Here is a 23682-nt window from a genome sequence, read left to right on the forward strand (position 1 = left end):
CTGGTTAACTTTCCGAGTATCAGGCCCCAATTTGTACCATACCATCCCCCATCCTCCCAGCGACCTTCTCTTTGGCTAAGGGTTTTGGGGACCAAGAGCGTCACATTTCGTTACTGGGAAATATAAAAATGGCTCTGTGCTTATAACCGTTGTCCATCAAGTGTTTTTGTTTTAATTTTTCATTTATGTCGGGTCCCTCCCCCCCCCCTTTCATTTCCCCTTCCACTCCCTCCCTCCCCCACTGGAGAAGCATCTTTGCGTTTCGAGTGGTTTTCCATCTCCATCTTCTGCATCCGGATTACTTGAGCGGGCGAAATAATAGATGGGGTCGCAGATCCAAGTCCCTGGAGAGCCTTGTGCTTTCCTGCTAGAAGAGCAGAGTGATTTGAATCCAGATATTTTCGTTGCCAGGTGGAAGGTGCAGCCCCAGACCTTTTCAGTACCCCATTTGTGGCTGGTGATGGGCTGAGCCACTGGGGAGAAGTCCATTTAGGTAGGTCCAGTTACCCTTGGCTTTCACAAAACCTACCTCCCGCCAAGGAAGTGGTTCCTTTATGAGCTGATGTTTTTTAAGGTTGTGCTTTGTAAAACCAGGCCCTAGAAGTGGGAACCTAGTGGAATCTTGTAAGCAGCATAAATGGTTGTTTTTTTTTTTCTCTTGCTCTTTCACTTTTTCAAAAACACATGAATTCTCTAAGTAGGAAGCATGGTGTTTGATTTGTTATGGCCAACTTGCCTCTGTACACCTGGCATCAGTTAACCTGCATCAGTTAGTTATTTTTAGTTGACCTGGCGAATAGTCTTTAAAGAAGTGATACGTGCATAGTGTAATAAAGGCTATGTAGTGCAAAATGCATTCCAGCCAATGGACAAACAACTGTTGTTAACCATTGAATTGGCTGGGGTTTTTTTTTTTTTTTTAATTTTTTTTAACGTTTCTTTTTGAGACAGAGAGAGACAGAGCGTGAACAGGGGAGGGGCAGAGAGAGAGGGAGACACAGAATCTGAAACAGGCTCCAGGCTCTGAGCTGTCAGCACAGAGCCCGACGCGGGGCTCGAACTCACGGTCGGTGAGATCATGACCTGAGCCGAAGTCAGACGCTTAACCCACCGAGCCACCCAGGCGCCCCTTAATTGGCTGTTTTTAATATCAAATTAAATACTAAGTAGTTCCAGTTTATCTGCCGTGTAAATCAGCAAAAGCATGGATACTTGGTAGAGCTTCTTAAATGAACAAGGCATGTACGTATCCAGTTGTTACGCAGTAGAGTAGTGTCTAGAACCTTGATAGTTAAACACATAAAATTCTGAAATAATACCTGGAAAAGATGAAGCTACTTTTGCAAATCACCCTTATTGTAGATTTTTTGAGATCCAATTCATGTATCGTAAAATGCATCCCTTTAAAGTGTACAATTCATTGGTTTTTAGTATATTCGCAGATGGGTTGTGTAACCATCACCACCATTTAATTCTGGAATTTCTCATCACCCTAAAAAGACACTCCATACCCGTTTTTTTCTTTTATGTTTATTTATTTCTGAGACAGAGACGGAGCATGTGTGGGGGAGGGGCAGAGAGAGAGGGAGACACAGAATCCGAAGCAGGCTCCAGGCTCTGAGCCATCAGCCCAGAGCCTGACGCGGGGCTCGAACTCACCAACCGTGAGATCGTGACCTGAGCCGAAGTCGGATGCTCAACCGACTGAGCCACCCGGGTGCCCCTCCATACCCATTTTTGGTCACTTCATGCCCCAGCTCTGGCAACCATAAATCTACTTTCTGTCTCAAAAGATTTGCCTAGTCTAGATTCCTCACATAAATGAAATCATACATTATGTGATCTTTTACTGAGCTTCCTTTACTTGATTATAATATTTCGGCGTTTGTCCACATTGTAGTATTGTATCAGTATTTCATTTCTTCTTATGGCTGAGAAATATTCCATTATATGTATATACAACATTAGTTTATTCATCAATTGATGGACACCTTAGTTGTTTCTGCATTTTAACTATTGTAAATGATGTTGCTATTCTTAATGCCAATTTATATAAAAGGATCAAGGTTTCCAAAGTAATGAAAAGCAGTTGCTAGATTTAGTGGCTTTTTATAGTATTTTTTCCTCCATTCATTTTCAGACTCTCTTGGGAGCTTAGGATATTTCCCAGTTCTGAATGTTAGCCACTGAAAATGCCTGTAGACGATGAAGCATCTGAAGATGACTCGGATTCAGTTTCTTCAAACGTTGAAAGAACCTACATTTTCAAATAAGAGAGTGTAACGATTTCTATACACTATGGAAGATTTTGATTTGGTGAAACCCTTACGGAAAACTTCATCTTCTGTAGAATCTGATATAAAAAATTCTCCCCATTCTTTTGGACTGAACTTAAATATTAATAGGTAAGAATGGGATAGATAGATTTTTTTTTTTTTTTTTTTTTTTTTTATGTAACAACAAATCAAAACAAGTTTATTTGCCCAGTTGACCCAAATAGCATCACAGTTATTGGTTCGCATTTAACTAACAACAGCCCCTGAGCAGGAACTGTTCAGGGATAGTTGTTTTAAGTCCAGAATAGTTTCATTCTCTTCCTGTTTTTTGTTTCTCCCAGAGATAATACACTTTTGCATGGGGAACATTGTGGAAAAGAACTTGTTTTCCTAGTTATGGTTCTCTGTACACTTTTAAAACTTCCTCATAGATTACGAACATGCCTTTAGAATTTAATTGACTAAATACTGTTTCTACATACAAATAACGTTTAGTATTTCAGAACTACCTCACCAACCTGGGAAGTAACAATTAAAGTTGAATACTAGGAAGTAAGCAGAAAAACAGACCCTGAGTAGACAAAAATAGATGCTATCCAACAATGCATTTTATGCATTTTCTTTTTAAGCTATCCCGTGTTTGCACCTTTTTTTTTTTTAAGTTTATTTATTTTTGAGACAGAGAGAGAGAGAACGAGGGGCAGAGAGAGAGGGAGGGGGGAGACAGAGAATTCCAAGCAGGCTACAGACTGTCAGCACAGAGCCTGATGCAGGGCTTGAACCCATGAACCGTGAGATCATGACCTGAGCCAAAATCAGGTTTTGGGACGTTTAACCGACTGAGCCACCCATGCACCCCTTTGGTTTGTTTGTAATCAGAACCTGTTTGCTTTCATTTTGTACATAATCTGACAAACTTGGGTTATTTGATTTCTAAATTTCTAGTAGCTTAAAAACAGCAAAGGGGTAGAGTCCATCAGAGAGGAGACCACCTATATACCAAGCAGGTACAAGGGAGCAAAAACTTACCAGTCTGGGCCCTACTGGTAAAGGGTCAGGTATTTTCGAACACAATAGATCTTGATGAAATTAATAAATTCATTAATTCCTTAAAAAGTTTGTTCATTCTCTGCTCTTCTCAGGAGGAATATAAGGCAGCTTACAAGAATATATAAAATGAAAAAGCAAGGTGAAAGGGTGGGAAAGTGTGTGGCAAATGGTCCAGGAGAGATGTCTGTCTTTGTAATCTATACCCACGTACTGAAAGTTTGTTTCCTGTATCACCTGGTGGTCCCTATGAAGAACTCCCTTTAAAAATTTTTTTATGTTTATTATTTTGAGAGAGAGAGAGAGAGAGAGGGAGAGAGAGGGAGAGAGAGAGAGAGAGAGAGAGAGAGATCCCAAGCAGGCTCCCCACTGTCAGTGCAGAGCCCAATGTGGGGCTCGAACTTATGAACTCTGAGATCTTGACCTGGGCCAAAACCAAGAGTCAGACACTTAACCAACTAAGTCACCCAGGCGCCCCTGAAGAAATCCCTTTTAGAACACAATTTTCCTAGGGGAACCTAAATATGTCCTTTTTTTTTTTTTTTTTAAGATTTAATTAAAAATTTTTTTTTAAATCTCTACCCCCAACATGGGGCTTGAAGTCACCAACCCGAGATCAAGAGTTGTGTGCTCCACCAACTGAGCCAGCCAGGTGACCCCTAAATATGCCCTTCCAATGAAAATTATGTAACTGAACTTGTCTCCCTTTTCATTGTGACTGGTGGTTAAATCAGCCAAATTTAGACTTGATAATTACACAACTGTGTAAATCCGTTACGGGCAACATGTATATTCTCCTTTCCCTTGGGTTTTTATTAATCTTTCTCTGATCCTACTTGTCACTATTTTTCTGTTATTTTAATTAGTATTGTTTTTTTTAAATGAACTCTTTGTGAAACAATATAGGTTATCAATAAATAAATGAAAAATGATCTCTTAGACTGGAATTTAAACAGATTTTATTTTCCTTAATTATGCTTTGTGTTTTTATAAAACAAATCTGAAATAACTTCCTCTCAAGTTTGGGAAAGCAGTCCTCCTGGAAAGAATGAGTGCTATTTTACACAATGAACAGGCTAAATAAGTCCTGAATATTTGCTGCTAATTTACTTGGCACAACTTTTATTCAAAGACAGTGCAAAAAAGATAAGCATCAGTTTATCACACCAAATGAGGGGGATGCGATTAACAACACTTGACTGAAGTTCTGGGCAGTGGAAAAAGAATCTCTGCTACAATAAAAAAGGCTCTTCTTACAGTAGAGTGCAATAATCCTCTGGAATAATGTAGATTGGAGAAGCTAGACCTTTTTCTTATCGTATGGCAGAAACTTACTTTCTGTTGGTACTTTGGAGTGTTCTCGCGCTTTTGGAGAAAGTCTTTCTGTTGGGTTCTTAAATAAGTGTTGTCTTTTTACTGCTATTTTCCTTTTGTGGACAAACGTGATCAGATTTTCAACAAACGAGGTGCCATTAAGAAGGATTAAATGTCAGTGGTTTTGTACTGCTCTGCTAAACTTGAACTGCTGAATTATTCAACACTTGGTAGAATGAAGAAAACCATTTGAATTATTTATGTTTCAACAGAAGTAGTCCCCACCTTAGTACAAATGGGGTATCCTCTTTCTCAGGGAAGACCAGACCATCTGTAATTCAAGGTACAGTTGAAGTCCTAACCTCTTTAATGCAAGAGCTACAAAACAGTGGAAGGACTGATTCGGAACTTTGGAAAAACTGTGAGGTATCTAGTTTTGTTTTATTTGTGGAGTCTTAAAAAATATAATTGTACATGTGCCTCTACTAAACTCTAAATTATTAGAGATTTATCTTCTAAAGAGCATGATACTTACTGCTAAAGTGGTCAAAAGTAGTAATTGGGGAACAGCACTGAACGAATACGAAAAAGACGATCAAAAGCATGTTTTGACAAATATCAGTCATTAGACACATTAATTTATATTTTAAGTGTCAACTAAAATATTAGCTTTGTTCAGAGAAGGGAGAAGTCCAAATTTACTAATACTATTACTAATTCTAATGTTTTAAGTAACACATACAGAAGTGTTACCATTTTGAAAAACCTAAATCCTCTTTGAACTATTTTATAAATTAAGGCTTTTGCTTAGTAATGTTTTATCCCATTTAGTTGTGATACATTGAGTTATATTGATTTTTCAGGTCAGTGGTTCTTTCTTTGGTCTACAGGTTAAATTGTGATATAAAAACGTAGCAGATAAAAGAATACATAATATGTAAATTTTGATTCACAGAATAATGCCCAAGTTAGATTTTTCCAAGGCTAGATTTGGTAATGCTTTATAGAAATGTATAAAACATTATTATTATTAAATTGTTTATTTAGGGGACAGTAGATTTTATTTTAAATGTTTATCATACTTTTAAAACCATTGTTTGTGTAATTGTCAAAATGTTACAATGGAACGGATGAATACCTGGTTTAAGAATTCAGTAGCAGCCACCCCTAATTGTAATTATTTGTATTCATTATCCATAATCACTGAAGTTATAAGACTACTGAGTATTGGGGCACCTGGGTGGCTAAGTCGGTTAAGGTCCAACGTCGGTCTCAGTACAGAGCCCGCTTTGGATCCTCTGCCTCCCTTTCTCTCTTTCAAAAATAAATAAACATTAAAAAAAAAAAAAAGAAAGAAAGAATGAGTATTAATGCAAACTTTAAGAAAACTGAGTTTCAAGTGTTTACAGTTTTTATGTTTTTTCCATGTAATAATCAGTCCGTGATAATGCAAGAGACTGGTAAAATGATGCAATTAAAAGTGAAATCTTTTGTGAAGTATTTCCCCTAATATACTTACTCATTAGCTTATGAACCTGAATTAGTATGCTTTTAAAAAAATAAGGCATTGCTTTTCTGGCAAATTCATGTTTAGCTAGAAATTGTTGCTTTTAATACTTCGAAATCAGCATCTTTGAATCAGTATTTGTTTGTGAATCTAAGATACAGGTTTTTATAAGCCAGCATACCGACTAGCCACTAACACCTTAACATTTGAGCCTGTTTCTTTACACCCTTTCTTCTTCACCTGGGATATAATATTATTATTTTTATTATGTTTAATAATAACTAATTTTTGTAATGTAGATGTGTAATTGATTATTCAGTGAATAGTTTCTTAAGATAGTTCTTTGACAGAATATGAAATCTCCTGGTCATTTCAGTAAAATTTCTCCAATTTATTAGTGTGTTTTGTGGCAAACAAAACCAAAATATGATGTTTTAGTGTAGTATTGTAGGAAGAACGGGAGGGGTAAGGATCGTGCAGGCCTTATTCCTGACTATTTCCCCTGAATTTCATGTTTTCACCCTCTTCTGGAATTGTAACATTTGTCTGATTTCTACCACTTGTAGTGTTATTAAAATATAAACCTTCCACAGAGCTCAGAGCTCTGGAGATCTGATTTCTTTAGAATTTCTTTCTAAAACCTCTTTCCTGGAATTCTTTTTTTTTTAATGTTTGTTATTTCATTTTTGAGAGAGAGAGTTGGGGAGGGGCAGAGAGAGAGAGAGAGACAGAGGATTTGAAGCAGACTCCGCGCTAATGGCAGAAAGCACTATGCAGGTCTCGAAGTCACAAACCTTGAGATCGTGACCTGAGCCGGAGTTGGATACTTAACCGACTGAGCCACCCAGAGGCCCCCATCTTTCCTGGAATTCTTAAGTTTATCACTGCTTAAACTTGAGAAGGTTATGTATTTTGATTCATGGGAAATAATTTTTTAACACATTTACATAGAAATACTTCAATATATTCTTAAAGACTTGCTATTGCTAATATTTCTGTGATGGTAAATTTTTAAAACACATTATTAGCTAATTTGTCCTAATTCATTATTTTAGCATTTTAACTATTTAGTGCTACTGATTACATATTTAAGAGTAATGGGTGTACAATGATTGTTGTTATTATGTGTACTGTTTATTGTGTGTCGATTTGCCAGGCAATATACTGGACAGTTTTTTCGTCAGTGGCACTCAACCTTATTAGACCCAAAGCCCTCAATTTGTAATATTACAATTAAATTACTAATTTACAAATAAATTTTACAATTTCAAAAATAACACCAACTTATATTGTCCTGAAATGAAGTTCACAGATATATCTTGCCTGTATCCACTTTAAAAACAATCATCCTCTTAACTGTGATATAAAGGAGGAATGACAGTTACTTATAGCATGATAACAGGCATTTCAGTATACACGTGCTCAGGCACATCCACATTACAAGACCTAGTGAAGCATAGCCTGGTGTTTATACGTAGACTCATTGCGAAGGCAGTGGCTACAGACATGGACCGATACAGCTCTTCTGTATTGACAATCCAGAACTGCATTTGGTGACATGATTTTCTGAAACGGTGACCAATTTCTGATCAAGTTCTGAAGCAAACATAACATCTTTGTAGTTGGATTCCTGGACAATTTGGTGATTTGAAAGCTGTGCAAAATACATGTTATTTTTATAATATAAAGTGGACACAGGACAGTTTTTCGTTGTCGGGGACCATCCTGTGATTTGCATCCCTGGACTGCCCACAAAGTGCTGGTAGTGCTCTCCCTAGCTTTGTGACATCCATGACCTCACAGATTTTCAAAATCTAGTTCCCCCCCTTGAGATCACTGTTTTCACATCCATCATATTGGAATTTAAAATTTATCCTCCCAGCCACCTGGGAGGTGTTCCTCTTCCGATTTTATACTGCCCCCCCTCCCCCCAATTTATAAATCAATAAAGAGCATAAATGAAATATACTTGTTGAGGACCATACAGGTTGTTAGTGGAGAGCAGGGAGTCAGGCCTAGGATTTCAAAGCCAATGGAATATTTACTAAGCATACGATAGAAACCCCATTCAGGCTAATAGCATCAAAAACTGTACAGGGGAAAGCTTTAATTAGATGCCTAAGTCCTCCAACAGTATGTACAATGCAGATCATATAAATAATGTTGGTTAGAAATGAATAATAGTTCTTAATAATTATGTGAAAAATGTTATTTGCTGCTTTTATAATGTTCTTAAATATGCTTATTGAAAATTAAAGTATTATTTATAAAATTAGACTAGGGAGAACAAAACCTTCTCTACCAATTTATATCCAGAGGAAGCTCTATTCATTTGTATCCTAAAAAAGAAAATGATAGTAAGGATGTGGTTAATGTTGCGTGTCACATAAATATAAGGCCATTTTTTGGTTTTTTTGTTGTTATGTAATTCCGTCATTATTGTAATTTAGTTTTTTGTGACTAGTAACTTTGTCAGATTAAAATAACCCCTAAAGTAGTGCTTAAGTTAGTATAACTCAATAAGAAAACTGTTCCCTGATTTATTTTTTGTTTTGATTAAGATACTTCATATTATAGGTAAGTTGAGAAGATAAGGAACTGAATTTGATGTAGCCTACCTTATCCTTATCAAGTTAGTTGATTTAGAATTAATACTTTCTATTAGCACTATTCTATTTTCTTTATTTTTATTTTTTTTATTTTTATTTTTTGAGAGAGAAAAAGGGAGCATCCACCCAGTGTGGAGCCCAAAATGGGGCTCAGTGTGGGGCTCGCTCTCACAACGGTGAGAGCATGGACCTGAACAGAAATCAAGAGCTGGATGCTTAACTGAGCCACTCAGGCGACCAGCACTGTTTTATTTATTTGTTTTTAAAAATGTTTATTTTTGACAGAGACAGAGCACGAGCAGGGGAGGGGCAGAGAGAGAGGGAGACACAGGATCCGAAGCAGGTTCCAGGCTCTGAGCTGTCAGCATGGAGCCCGATTCAGGCTTGAATTCTCGGACTGTGAGATCATGACCTGAGTTGAAGTTGGACGTTTAACCGACTGAGCCTGCCAGGCGCCCCAGCACTGTTTTATTTCAATCCTGGGGTTTTTTGCTTCCTTTGTTTTAATACAGTTATATAGTCTTCAACTTAATTCTGCTCTATTATAATTATAGAAACGGTTTTCAGTATTAATCTGAAGGACCTCTGAATTGTGTAGTCTGTAATACCAAGAAAAAAAATTCATCTTGAACTTGACCTTTTTTTTTTTTTTTTGAGTAAACCACACCCAGTGTAAGACTCAAACCCTTGTCCCTGAGCTCAAGAGTTGCATGTTTTACCGCCTGAGCCAGCCAGGTGCCCCTGAAATTCACATTTTTATACCCTCATTTAGACACTCTTTCCTTGGTATTGTGTCCTAGGTACTGGAGGCAAACAGGTTAACAAAGCGAATAAATGAGATGCCCTCTTATTGTGGTAAATGCTCTGAAGGCAAAAACAGGATGACATTGAGAAAGAGAGCAACTGCAGGATGGTTTGGGAAAACTGTCTTTGAGAAGGTTGTCGTTAAGCTGAAATTGCAAGGGGCGGGGGCGGGGGCGGGGGCGGGGGTGGGGGGGGTGGGGAGAAGGAAGCCATAAGAACTGGAGAGAGAGCTTTCCAGGTAGCGGGTACAGTGAAGACAAAGCTTTCAAGGTGGAAGACCTTTTTGGCATGTTCAGGGAAAAGGTAGAGGCCAGTGTGGCTGGTGTGCTTTGAGCACGGAATAGATAGGGATGAGATGAAGTTGGGAGGTGTGCATGGGCCGGGTCACTCCGGGGCCTGTGAGGAGTACAGGAGCGTAAAGATGGTGAATGGTTTTAAACAGGGAAGCTCTTTTCACGGTAGCTACTTACTGATATTGCATATTGTTGTGTAGTGTCTCTTACTGTAAACCAGCCTTGAGACTGAATTTAGCTTCTGGAGATTTCCCCGAACCCTTTTCTGGCTTGTTTTGTAGTCTGATTATAAGAACACTTACTATACTCTTGAGTCAGCATGGATCAGAACCTCAGAATGAAGGGAGTCCTAGGCCAGTTCCACAGGTTTTCAGACTGATTTTTTAAATTCCTTTTTCAGCTGTGGCGCTGTAAAACACTTCACCTGACTTGAAAAAGTTTTGTTTTTTTTTTCCCACTTAAATCCCATGTAAATTAGGGGTTAAATTTCCATAATACCAAACTATCTCTTGTTTTAAGACGTGGGATTCTTTTTCCTAGGTACAAGTCATTGTTTAAGAAAATCACTAGCTGTTACAAAGAAAGGAAGAGAACTTAAGACAAATACGACGTATGGCTGCCAGTTGATGAATCAGAAACGATAGCAGATGACATGCCATTTGAAAAATAAGATTTACCCAGACCTTCAAATTTACCCAAACTACAGGTTACATATGAAAGGGGTGACCAAGCCTGTGCCTGTATTTTTACATTAAATACAGTTTTATAACTACTTAATTCAGCTTATAAATTTAAATTAAAATACATTTTAAAAAGGTCCTTTTCCACTGGAGGAATTTTTCTGTGAAATATTACATTGAAAATTATTTTTAACTAAAACATTTTATAACTTAATAGACCAGGTGGTTACAACTATTCAGTTTGGTGGAAAAACAATGCCAAGAGCAAATAGCCGCTCAGCAGGAGCAGTTCCACAACCAAATTCAAGTAAGTTGTTATTTGTATTGATTCTTTTTTATACTGTAAGATTTGCAAGAAGAACCCGTTAATACTTTATATCAGTTTTGTTGATGAACTAGAAACATATCGTCTTTAGAGTAATAGCTCTTATTTTTAAGCAATATTTTCATAGTATTTATTAAAAAATGCAATGTTTAGTATACTTACCAAATCTGTAACTTTGTTTTCAGCGTATACAGGAGGAGATAAAAAATTTAGTCAAGTTACAGACCAGTAATGCTTCCTGGGCTTCCTATGATACTTCTTTAAGTAAACAGTTATCTTCGGGAAGTCAAATGGGTTTTTTTTCTGAAAACAGTGAGAGAAATGAACCTATTATCAGTTATCCTAAGTCTGAAGAACCAGAAATGCAGCAAGAAACATCCACATCACAACCAGACTGCAATGTGGACAGTAGCTCAGTGAGCAGTGGGTATGGTACCTTTTGTGTCTCCGAATTAAATGCCTACAAATCTAAGGACCCTCGGGAGTTCATGGAGCACACAGAGATTTCTGAGGGACAGTTTGGAGCATCTTTGGGGCAGATGGAGTCACTTGCAGAGGGTGTAAAAAACAAGAATTTTCGTATACATACCACTGAAGAGTTTTGTGCATCTTTAAAAGAAGATATTTCCATTTTTCCTGGTGAATTTGAACACAATTTTCTTGGTGAAAATAAGGTTTCAGAAGTATACAGTGGAAAAACGAATAGGTAAGTAGAATTTCTCCAACATTTGAAGGGAGGTTTACTTGTTTATTACATTTAGAATCTAGTAAATCAAGCTCCTTTTAGAGTCTAAATGTATACATGTGCATGTAATTTGCAACCAAAAATTATACACAAGCATACTCAATTTTATGCTTTTTATATAGAAGAGGAAATTTTCTAAGTTTGATGATAAGTGTGGCTGAATGTTTGTAAAGCAAACAATCATTTAAAATTTGTCATTTACCCTAAATGTTGAGTTTTATATCTCTGAAATTTGTTCTCTAAAATACGTGTTTAGCTATAGAACACAGATCTTGTATACCTGTAAGTACAGTCACTAGTCCTTGTAAACAAATAAGCTTTTGCTGTAGAGCTACATTGAGTATGTGAACAGGCCACTGTGGTGGTTTTGTTCTATTCCATGGCTACAGGCTAAAGCCTTTATTAATCACCGTTAGTCTTTGTGTTCGCTTTGCCTTTGGTAATAAGAAATTGTAAAAAGAAATGTAGGTGAATGGATAAAAATCCATTCTTTCTCTGCGGTTAGAAAAAGAACTCAAAGCATTTCCCATGGACACAATATTTATTAGTGTTTAGTTTTATGTGCAAAGGACAGCATCTAAAGAGAATAATTTTGTTTTCTCTTTCTGAATAGTAAGTCTGTAACATCATGGGCACAAAAGCTGAAGCAGAACCAACCAAAGAGAGCACTTACAGAGGAGGGGTGTTCAAAATCTATGCAAGGAAATGAGCAAGCCAAGAAATCACCAGTTGAGAAAGTAGGTGATGAGTCACTTTATTGCTAATTATGGTGGAGTTTACTACACGCTCATCAACATAAGTTTTTTGCCCTTTCTTTTGTATTGTTAATTTGTTCCATTGACCTATCTTTCTCTGGGTGTCCCAGAGGATTGGAAACAATGATTTGCTCTGGGTATTGCTTTTTTAGTAGTCTGGAAATCAAAAATAATGAGGAATAAAGTACAATAGAAAATGAAAACCGTTTTGTAAAGGTCCTAATTCTCTTTGTGCCGCAACTGTTTACATTTAGCCAGAGAATAATCCATTTAACTTTTTTTTAAACTCTCAAATAGGGGCGCCTGGGTGGCTCAGTCCTTTGAGCGTCTGACTTGGCTCAGGTCATGATCTCATGGTTCATGAGTTCGAGCCCCACGTTGGGCTCTGTGCTGACAACTCAGAGCCTGGAGCCTGCTTCGGATTCTGTGTCTCCCTCTCTCTCTGCCCCAACCCCTACTTGTGCTCTGTCTCTCTCTCAAAAATAAATAAACATTAAAAATTAAAAAAACTCTCACATAATTTATATTACTATTAAGTTGTAAGAAGTAGTAATGAATTTACAATCCAAATTGTAAGAGGTTAAATGTTTAAATTCTGTGTGGCCCTTTTACTAATCTAGCAGCTGCTTTCATTAAAGAGGTGTAGATATTGAGTAGGTTTTAAACATCTTTGAAGTCCTTTTGGCTTAAATCGTCATAGAGTAATGTTGTTTATTCTATGATACTGAATTGAAATTGCAAAATCACGTCTCTCTGCAAACTTGATACCTTTAGAAATTGGCCACTGTTTTTAATGTTTATTTTTTTAGAGAGAGAGAGAGTACGTGCACTGGCAGGGGAGGGGCAGAGAGAGAGAATCCCAAGCATTTTCTGTGCTGAGCGTAGAGCTAGATGCAGGACTTGAACTTATGAACCGTGAGATCATGACCTGAGCCAAAATTAAAAGTCAGATGCTTAATGGACTGAGCCACCCAGGCGCCCCTGGTCTTGATTGCTGTAAACATGGTCTTTCTATCATCCTGTGAAAAAGATTAAATAGAAGTCCTAAGAAGACAGTCGTTTAACCTTTATAAAGCACTATTCTCTTTTCTTGCCATAAGTTTTCTTCAGCCTGTGCTATTTAGGCTTCTCAAGATCACTGTTCCAGAACCTATTCAGATTTGTGTTCAGGAGGGAAGTGAGGGTGATAAAGCTCCAGGGACCACTGGCCTCACCTGCAGGCGCCCTGTAGTACTGTATCTGTGGGTCTGTTCTTTTGAACTTGCGTGCCATTGGGATGGTACATCTTTGGTGTGAGCGCATAAGAGTATTTAGAGACGGGGTGAAAGTTGCTTTTTGCATTGGAATAGGTTGGCAGAAAAAATGTTTTCATATATGCTAGTTTCTCTTCTGTTTTTACATTAAGTAAAACTCAGTCTTGGGGAGGCTAGCAAAAAACAAAAAACGAACAGAAAGACTAGTCTTTTGGAGACTTTCTCACCACTGATAAACTTTGGGTCTTTGGTATATACCTCGGTGGATACAGTAGTTTTCTTTTCTTTCTTTCTTTTTTTTTAATGTTTTTATTTATTTTTGAGACAGAGAGAGACAGAGCATGAGCAGGGAGGGGCAGAGACACAGAATCTGAAGTAGGCTTCAGGCTCTGAGCTGTCAGCACAGAGCCCAATGCGGGGCTCGAACTCACGGAGTGTGAGATCATGACCTGAGCTGAAGTCGGACACTTAACCAACTGAGCCACCCAGGTGGCCCTATAAATACATTTTCATTCTGAACTCATTAAGTAACACCAGCTCCCAGTGTTCTTCCAGCTCCACAGAACCAAAATAAACTTGTGTAAACACACAGGAAAAGAAAATCCTTCACGGTTAATTCCTATCATTTTGTATTCTTGTAATCACAGGGAAAACTGGACTTTCGTAGTTCTTCCTGAACCCTCTGAGGCTTTCTCTGTGCCTTGGTTTGATACCTGGCTCTCTTTCTTTGGGTCAGTAGTTTGTGCCAAGTGACTTTTATCCATCGACTAATGGTTTTCTTTCTTGCATTGCAGCCTAATTTCACTGCTGCTAAGCACCCTCATGCTTTTTACCTCAATAAACCAGATGAGAGTCCAAATTCTTGGATGTCTGATTCAGGAACAGGTATGAGACCTGTTGTTTTGTTTTGTTTCGTTTTGTTTTGATAACAACTTGTCTGCATTTCTCACGGGATGTTAATTCTATCCAGTGTATTAGTGTGCTTTCTGTAAATGTGTTCTGTTGTGCCTCTGTTAACTGTAACTTCCTTACTTGCATTAGTGTTACAGATTCTGTAAAGATAGATGGGAAAAATACTTTTGCAGTTGTTTCAAACAGCTGCAAAAGCCATCTCAGCATTTTTCAGATGCTCCAGAATGAATTAAGACATTCAAACCCTTTATGAGTCATTCTTTACTCTCCATGGTAAGCTTATTCTAGTTTTAATGACTGAACATACTGATTCCCTATCCTACCCCCCACAATCCCACATCCAGTTTGTCAGGATAAATTAGCTTTGCCTGATGAAAATTGCCAGAATTCAACCACTGTCATCCTGTCACCCTAACAGAGTCCCCATCACCTGTCACCCGAGTTCCTGCAACTTCCTGCCCAGCATCCGTGCCCTCACCCTTGCACCCTTCCATCCGTTCTCCACACAGTAGCCTAAACAGTCCTTCTCTAAGATGGGTCAGATCATGTGACTCCTCTGCTCAAAACCCTTCTATGCTGTTTCCCTCAGAGTAACAGCCAGAGTTGTATAGGTGCCCGTAGGCTCAGCAAGATCTAGCCTTGTTCTGTTTGACCTCATTTTCTGCTGCTCCCTTTCTCTGCTTCAGCAGAGAGGCTGTTTGCTTAAATGTGCCAGATAGGTTCTCATTTTAGGGCTTTTGCTTTGCTGCTTCCTATATTTGAAATGTTCTCTCCACCCGTTATATAGGGGATCTCCCTCATATGTGGCTAAAATGGCCACATATAATATAATGTGGCTAAAATGGCCACATATAATGTGGCTAAAATGGCTAACATTATCTTGCAGCGAGCCAACCCTGAGCACCCTTCCACACACGCTACATATATTCCCTTTTACCTGATTTTTAAGTCTTACCATTTGGTGTTTACTGCCTTCTAACCTCCTGTGTATATGTTGTGATTTATTTACTGTTCATTTCTCACATTTTCTGCTCCCCAGCCTGGCATGGTAAACACTCAGTATGTATTTGAACCACGGAATTATTATTCTTATTAATTTTTAAAGTTTGTTTATTTTGAGAGAGCACGTGAGCGTGTGCACAAGTGGAGGATGGGCAGAGAGAGAGGGAGACAGAATCCCAAGCTGGCTCTGTGCTGTCAGTGCAGAGCCCAACGTGGGGCTTGAGCTCACGAATCGGGAGATCATGACCTGAGCAGAGATCAAGAGTTAGACTCTTAACCGACTCAGCCACCCAGGTGCCCCTGAACCATTGAATTCTTTATATTGTTTCTATCTAAGTCTGTGCTACTCATAAAGAATTTTTTTCTTTTTTAAGAAATACATTTTAGATTGTAGTAGTTTATCTTGACTTTGAAAACATTTTTAAAAATAGTCTCTACACCCAGCATGGGGTTTGAACTCACGACCCCGAGATCAAGAGTTGCACTCTTCTCCAACTGAGCCAGCAGGCACCCCACATCTTGACTTTTAATAATATACTTCATTTTTAAATATTTTGATCATCAAATTAGAACTCTTCTAATGGGAATCTCTTAAATGGGAAGGCATTTAAGAGATTCTTGTTCCATTAAAATTCAATTTCCTGTATCCAGATAGCCAAAAACTAGTTACTTCTCGTATTTAATTTTCTGTAGGTAGAAGTAAGTTATTCTAGAAAGCACTTTTCTCTTTTCTTAGTCTTCTCTTCTGTGTATTTGTGCACAACAGGCCTGACTTACTGGAAGCTGGAGGAGAAGGACATGTATCACTCTTTGCCTGAGACTTTAGAGAAGGCATTTGCACCGTCCTCTGGAGATAGGTCACCAGGCCAGGTGATTTAAAAACACATTGTGTGTATGTGTTTGTGTCACACAATTATAGTTCAGAGCTTCGTTTCATTATAAACGTTGTATTTTTCCAATTATTCGTTTAATGTTTTATTTATCCTTGAGAGAGGGAGAGACAGAGCGTCAGCAGGGGAGGGAAAGAGCAAAAGAGGGACACAGAATCCGAAGCAGGCTCCAGGCTCCGAGCTGTCAGCACAGAGTCCATCGCGGTGCTCGAACTCACAAGCCGCGAGATCTTGACCTGAGCCGAAGTCAGACACTAACCAACCGAGCCACCCAGGCTCCCCAAAAGAAGCGTGGGCTTTAAATTGTACTTGCTTTCAAATGTAATCTCTCATTCATTGCCTATGTGATCATAGGAAGGTTACTTAAAAATGGAATTTAAAATGCCCAGCTAATGTGTTGTAAAATTAAATGAGATGATTTTGCGCCTACTGTGCTAAACGTAGTAGGACTGCAGATAACAGCTTCCGCTGTTCCTACACCTGGTTTTGATTCTCTGTCTTATTCCGCCCTCCTGCTAATCCATTTGTACCAATAATGCTGAGCATTTTAATTTGCTGTCATCATTTTCTTTGAGCATGAAATGTAAATATTTTCTTTACTTCAGCACGCTGAAATGAAACTACCCAGCATGTGTACATTCAGGTGATGAGAAAGGTTGGGGAAAAGGAGTGATTACAACGAAGGTAACCAGGAGAGCTATAAGCATGAGTAATAGGCATCGGTAGGGGCAGTGGGGATACAGCATATGTATAGACAGCAGAGTCCCAAAGAGGGGTACAAACCAGCATCCCATCCTTCAGGAAGGGAGCAAAAGAGAGAGACAGATAAATGCAGGGAAAGGAAGGCTGGGGAGTGAGATTGTGAGGGGCTGGAAGCCTCGGTGGGCTTTGTGATTACAGAGCTCACTGTGTGTGACGTGATCAGCACCATCAGTGAGTGAATACTGTATTTTGGTGATTCTAAGATACTGTCAATTTTAAAACTTCCTATTTCATAGTCTAACAAAATGATTCTAGGGGCGCCTGGGTAGCTCAGTTTGTTGGGCCTCTGACTCTTGGTTTTGGCTCGGGTTGTGATCTCGTTGTTCGTGAGCTGGAGCCCCACTTCGGGCTCTTTGCTCACAGCTCAGAGCCTGCTTGGGATTCTCTCTCTCTCTCTCTCTCTCTCCCTCCCTCCCTCCCTCCCTCCCTCCCTCCCTCTATCCCTCTATCCTTCCCTTGCCCGCTTGCTCGCTCTCCCGCCCCCCTCAAAAATAAGTAAATAAACTTAAAAAATCATTCTAACAAAAATAAAAAGCAGTGTATATCAGTGCTTTCTTACCACTTAGAATTTATATTTTAATACTTTTTTTTTTTTCAACGTTTTTTTATTTATTTTTGGGACAGAGAGAGACAGAGCATGAACGGGGGAGGGGCAGAGAGAGAGGGAGACACAGAATTGGAAACAGGCTCCAGGCTCTGAGCCATCAGCCCAGAGCCTGATGCGGGGCTCGAACTCACGGACCGCGAGATCGTGACCTGGCTGAAGCCGGACGCTTAACCGACTGCGCCACCCAGGCGCCCCAAGAATTTATATTTTATTATTAATGAAAGATCTTGTAACTGAACCTTGATTTTTGTCATATAACTCTTATACATACTTAAAAAGGGTGATATAAGTGAAATAGATTTGTTAAAACCTCTTCACCTACAGAGGCTTGTGCTCTCTTTTCAACTCAGTGTTCCTTTCTGTGTTTTTCCGCATACTGTTTTTCTGGAGCCATCAAGAGCTTTGGGGATTGGCAAAGATGAGAGGCCTTGTGCTGAGTTTTTACCTGGCCTAGTAGTTCTGTACATCTGGCCTACTTTTGGCACCCAGATAGGGAATGCTGCTAACCATCTATGATTCACTGTCCCTTAAATACTGGTTCTCAGGGCGTCTGGTGTAGGCTCTAGGATTTTTTTCCAAACTGCTGACACTTGTTTGGCCAATTTGGATGTCTTCTATGTGTGCTTGTGAGCAGACAATGACAATTATATCACAATTGCTACTTGACCAAAAGCAATGTTAAGATGCCGTTAATTACAAGAGGCATCCTCACTTCTGAGATGTTAAAATATAGTGATCGTAGAAGTGGAAAATGGTGAAGAATGGTTCGTTACGCTACCACGACCTCTAAATAGAGTAATTCCAGCAGCTCTGCCTGGGGGTGCTCCACCAGGTTTGGGGCATCACCAGGCAGGGATTCCTCAGGCTCGAGGCCATTTCCTGAGTGCTCTGCTTGTTACAAACTTTCAGCTTGAAAGGGTCTTTTAGGTTGTTGGTGTATAAAAAGTAAAATTCCAGGGGCTCCTGGGTGGCTCAGTCAGTTGGCCGTCCGGCTTTGGCTCAGGTCATGATCTCCCAGTTCATAAGTTCGAGCCCTGCATTGGGGCTCTGTGCTGACAGCTTGGAGCCTGGAGCCTGCTTTGGATTCTATGTCTCCCTCTCTCTCTGCCCCTCTCCTGCTCTCTCTCTCTCTCTCTCTGTCTCTCTCTCAAAAATAAGTAAACATTAAAAAAATTTCAATTAAAAGTAAAATTCCAATTACAGAAATTGTGGTAAATTTTAAGGGCTCACATTCAGAAAATTAATGTTTTTAATGCACACGTAAAAAGTTCGATTGTCCTATTCACAAGCTAGTTACAGGGTTTGTTAAAACATGTTAATGCATGGCAATCTGCAGCCTGTGTAGGGTCTGGAAATGGGACACATATTTAAAGCTATATGTGAATATATTCTTTGAGTACTTTCAATATATCTCTTGCTGAATCTATAATCTCATTTAAAACAGTTTAAATTTGAGACCCAAGTTAAATGATACCCCAGCATGCCCTACAGTAGGTCCCACTTTGAAATAATTTGAGGCTGAGGTTTTAAATTTGGAGCATTAGACCTCTTTGCAACATTTCCAGCGTGACAAAGCCCTGCTTTCAAGCTATAGGAATTAGGGTCGTATCTTCTTATCTTATTAATTTAAAAAGGGGCTTGTTTCTATTGGGTAACTTCTTTCTTAACACTTTTTCTTGGTCTGTGAACTCTTAAAAAAGTAGGAAAATAACTACACAGATAAGGAATTTCATCTCTGTATACCTGTCTCCCTGAGTCACATGATGTTAATCTAGCCAAAAGTCTTCTTAATCCTGCTTCACTCTTTTCATCATGAAGTCTTTTCATACCTCAAAACTTGGTTTTTATCTTGAGTACGGGGGACTACCAAGGTTTTTTATTCTTTGGAAGTATTCTGAGGCTACTAAATAACTTAGGTTCAGATTATCACCTTAATATTTATTATTAGGGGATATCATTTTTTTTTTCATTCTGAGGGAGACTCATAAGTAACGGGTAATGACATCTAAACTTGTTTTATAAGTCTGACAGTCCAGAGTCTCAGTTCATTTAAATTCTTTCAGAAATCTTTTTGTGGTGCTGATCTTGTGTCAGTGAATTTTTTCCATCATTGATAATACCACTTAAATAATTTTGTTTCATATCTTTAAGTCTAATACTAGTAATGAGATGAAGCTACCATCACTGAAGGATATTTATCATAAAAAACAAAGGGAAAACAAGCAGTTACCTGAGAGGAATCTCACTTCTGCTTCCAACCCAAATCATCCACCAGAGGTAAAGTTGGCAACACCCTGCTGAATGAAAATGAAAGATGCTTCATGACTCTTAACTTTTATCTCAAGCTTTATTTTCCGTAGGAGATCTAAAGCCTGCTCCCTTAAAAACAAACACTGAGTGCGGAGGGCAAAATCTTACTGTTGTCTGTCTTGATTTCTAGGTACTGACTCTGGATCCAACGTTACACATGAAGCCAAATCAGATTTCAGGAATTCAGCCGCAAGGCTTTTTGAATGCCCTTGATGATAGAATGTCCTTTTCACCAGACTCTGTTCTAGACCCCAGTATGTCTAGTCACTCTGACATAGACTCATTTTCACAAGCAAGTAATATCGCTTCTCAGTCATCTGGATTCCCCAAGTATCCTTCAAACACAAAAGCTTCACCAGTGGACTCTTGGCAAAATCATGGCTTCCCAAACGAAAGTAGGAGCAGGTCCACGTTTCCTTCGGTGGCTACTACTGCTAGTAATGACATCTCGGTCAACACTGTAGATGAAGAAAACACGGTTGTGGTAACTTCAGCCTCAGCCAGTCAGTCCCAGCTTCCAGGGACAGCCAACAGTGTCCCAGAATGCATTTCGCTGACTCCTCTGGAAGATCCTGTAATACTGTCAAAGTATGTGTTTCAGCGCATGGCTTGTAATGTTAATAGCTTTTGTTTGATGTCTGCTTGAATTATGAAAATGATTTTTATTGACCTTCACTAATGTATAAAATCTTAAAAAAAGAGACGCGGCGCTTTTAAAGTAGGGCATCTAAGTATCCGCATCTTTGTTTTTTTTACTTAATTAGTTGTTAACTTGTGTATCGATCTGTTACGTTTTGTGTGAGTGTGCAGAGGAAGAAGGCTGTAGTTTTGCTTTTGAGAAAGATTGTATTCTTAGTTTCTCTTGTGGGGTAGAGTGAGGAAATCCTTTCCTAACAAGTTGTTTTGCCCTCACCAACAGGATTCGGCAGAACCTGAAGGAGAAGCACGCTCGACACGTAGCCGATCTTCGAGCTTATTATGAGTCAGAAATAAATAGTTTGAAACAGAAACTGGAGGCAAAGGAGATTTCTGCAGTTGAAGATTGGAAGAAAACCAATCAAATTCTTGTAGACAGGTAAAGCTTATAATTCAACTCTAAAGTTAGAGTTTCTCCAACTTAGAAATGTTATTTTTTCCTAAGTATATTTAATTGTGATAAAACATTTTGCAAAGATGTGCTTCAGATTTGAAATTTTTAACAGAGACCTATTTGCCTAAGGAATTATTTTCACAGATCGAAACCAACCTCGTGTAGCACACTAATGGCTGAAGTGAGAACATTTGTTTCACACGGACAGAATACTGGAACAGTTGAGCAGATACCCTGTATGTAAAGGAACGTCATTTATGAGTGGATTAGTATTGTGTACAGATTTTCTCAGAAGTCTCTGACGTCATCTAGCAGTTGTCAACCTGCTTTGAAACTCAGAGACATGTAACTTAAATCCAGACACTCCTGAGCCTGTGTAAGCAATTATCCTGTACAAACAAGTAACCAACATGGAAACACAGGGGCAGTTATGTTAAGGATACCTGTATAGCTGTTTTAGGGAGAGAATCAGTAACAAAATTTGATGCTTTCGCTAGTATTAATAACAGCATACTTGGAACATACTTTACATTTAAATGGGATTTAAACAGATTGAAAGCTGGGGGGGGAGGACCTGGGTGACTCAGTCTATTAAGTGATTCTTTTTTTTGTTTTTTAAATGTTTATTTGTTTTTGAGAGAGAGGGGAGTAGAGCAGAGGGGCAGAGAGAGGGGAACAGAGGACCCAAAGTGGGCTCTGAGCAGAGAGCCCGATGCAGAGCTTGAACTCCCAAACCGTGAGATCATGACCAGACGCTTAACCAACTGAGCCACCTTTAAAAATTTTTCTTGGGGCGCCTGGGTGGCGCAGTCGGTTAAGCGTCCGACTTCAGCCAGGTCACGATCTCGCGGTCCGGGAGTTCGAGCCCCGCGTCAGGCTCTGGGCTGATGGCTCAGAGCCTGGAGCCTGTTTCCGATTCTGTGTCTCCCTCTCTCTCTGCCCCTCCCCCGTTCATGCTCTGTCTCTCTCTGTCCCAAAAAAAAATAAACGTTGAAAAAAAAAAAATCTAAAAAAAAAAAAAATTTTTTTTTCTTAATTTGGGGTGCCTGGGTGGCTCAGTTGGTTGAGCGACTGACTTCGGCTCAGGTCATGATCTCATGGTTTGTGAGTTCGAGCCCCGCTTGGGCTCTGTGCCGACAGCTCAGAGCCTGGAGCCTGCTTCAGATTCTGTGTCTCGCTCTCTCTCTGCCCCTCCCCTGCTCATGCTGTGTCTCACTCTGTCTCAGAAATAAATAAACATTAAAAAAAATTAAAAAAAATTTTTTTTAAAATTTATTTTGAGAGAGAGAGAGAGAAGGAGCAGGGGAGGAGAAGAGAGAGAGGGAGACAGAATCCCATGCAAGCTCTGTGCTGTCAGTGCACTTAACTGAGTTGACCAGGCGCTCCAAGTGTCCAACTCTTGATTTTAGCTCAGGTCATGATCTCACAGTTTGTGAGATTGAGCCCCACGTTGGACTCTGCGCTGACAGTGCAGAGACTGCTTGAAATTCTCTCTTTCCTTCTCTCTCTCTCTCTCTCTGCCCCACCCCTGTTTGCTCTCTCTCTCTCTCTCTCTCTCTCTCAAAAATAAATAAATATAAAAAAAAAAAACTCAGGTCAGTATAGCAGCAAAGTATTCTTTTTTTTTTGTTTTTGTTGTTGTTTTAAATTTGTTAATGTTTATTTATTTTTGAGAGAGAAAGCGTGAGCACGGCAGGGAAGAGAGAGAGAGGGAGACACAGAATCCAAGGCGGGCTCCAGGCTCTGAGCTGTCAGCACAGAGCCTGACGCGGGGCCTGAACTCATGAACCATGAGATCATGACCTGAGCCGAAGTTGGACACTTAACTGACTGAGCCACCCAGGCGCCCCTAAAGTATTCTTTTTTAAGGCAAGAAAAGACAAAGCCCCTTGAAAAAAAGATGAGGGAACTGAAATCTTCTGGTCCAGTTAGTAGTTTAGCTTGGAGAATTGTAGGAAAACTAGCCTTTATACTAGTTTGAGGTTGCTGTGGTAGTTAACATGCTGTTAACTACCTGAGTGTTACTGCAGCTTCGGTTTTGCTGCTGGGAGTGGGGCTGGAGGTGGGGTTGGGTGTGGAACTGGGGGTGCCATGGTAGAGAGCAGTAATTTGAAAAGAGCCAGAAATAGGTTTTCTAGGATAAAAGGAAAAGAGTAGATGTCAGGCTACGGGAAGTTGGTTCTTGTTTGTTTTCAAGAAGTCAAAGATGGAAAAAAAAAAAAAAAGTCAAAGATGACTGTAGGTCCTTCCTGTGGAAAACGAGTATGAAAGAAGCTCGTAGACCTTGTTGGGTTAAAGATAGGCCACCAGAAAAGACACCTAGGAAATGATAGCTGATTAACGCACTTTTCTGTCTAGAAGCTGCTAGAGCCATGGAGCGGTGAGGCAGTGTAGGTAGGACAGATTGGAAGTCAGGATTTGACTAAGTGGCTGTGTCCTAATGGTGGTGGCAGCAGTCAGGGCGCTGGGGTGGGCGCAAGGACAGTGTGCAAATGAGTGGC

The 23682-nt window shown here is 39.4% G+C and overlaps 1 protein-coding gene across 10 annotated transcripts in view; it reads left to right on the forward strand.

The window, feature by feature from the left end:
* Nucleotides 1-23682, forward strand: part of MPHOSPH9 (M-phase phosphoprotein 9) — a 56397-nt gene that overhangs the window by 858 nt on the left and 31857 nt on the right. For 4 of the 10 annotated variants that reach the window (XM_027044330.2, XM_053205469.1, XM_053205470.1 and 1 more), the window contains exons 2-9: nt 10748-10837; nt 11041-11561; nt 12214-12337; nt 14403-14493; nt 16289-16392; nt 19933-20058; nt 20222-20679; nt 21011-21166. In XM_027044330.2, coding sequence (XP_026900131.1) covers nt 10748-10837; nt 11041-11561; nt 12214-12337; nt 14403-14493; nt 16289-16392; nt 19933-20058; nt 20222-20679; nt 21011-21166 — 1670 coding nt within the window. Of the gene's footprint in view, nt 1-254; nt 494-2140; nt 2406-4909; nt 5064-10747; nt 10838-11040; nt 11562-12213; nt 12338-14402; nt 14494-16288; nt 16393-19932; nt 20059-20221; nt 20680-21010; nt 21167-23682 lie in introns of those variants that run through there. The other 6 variants (XM_053205466.1, XM_015063814.3, XM_027044331.2 and 3 more) reach the window with 6 other exon arrangements.

This window comes from Acinonyx jubatus, chromosome D3, assembly GCF_027475565.1.
Source record: "Acinonyx jubatus isolate Ajub_Pintada_27869175 chromosome D3, VMU_Ajub_asm_v1.0, whole genome shotgun sequence".
In the NCBI taxonomy this organism is placed as follows: Eukaryota; Metazoa; Chordata; class Mammalia; order Carnivora; family Felidae; genus Acinonyx; species Acinonyx jubatus.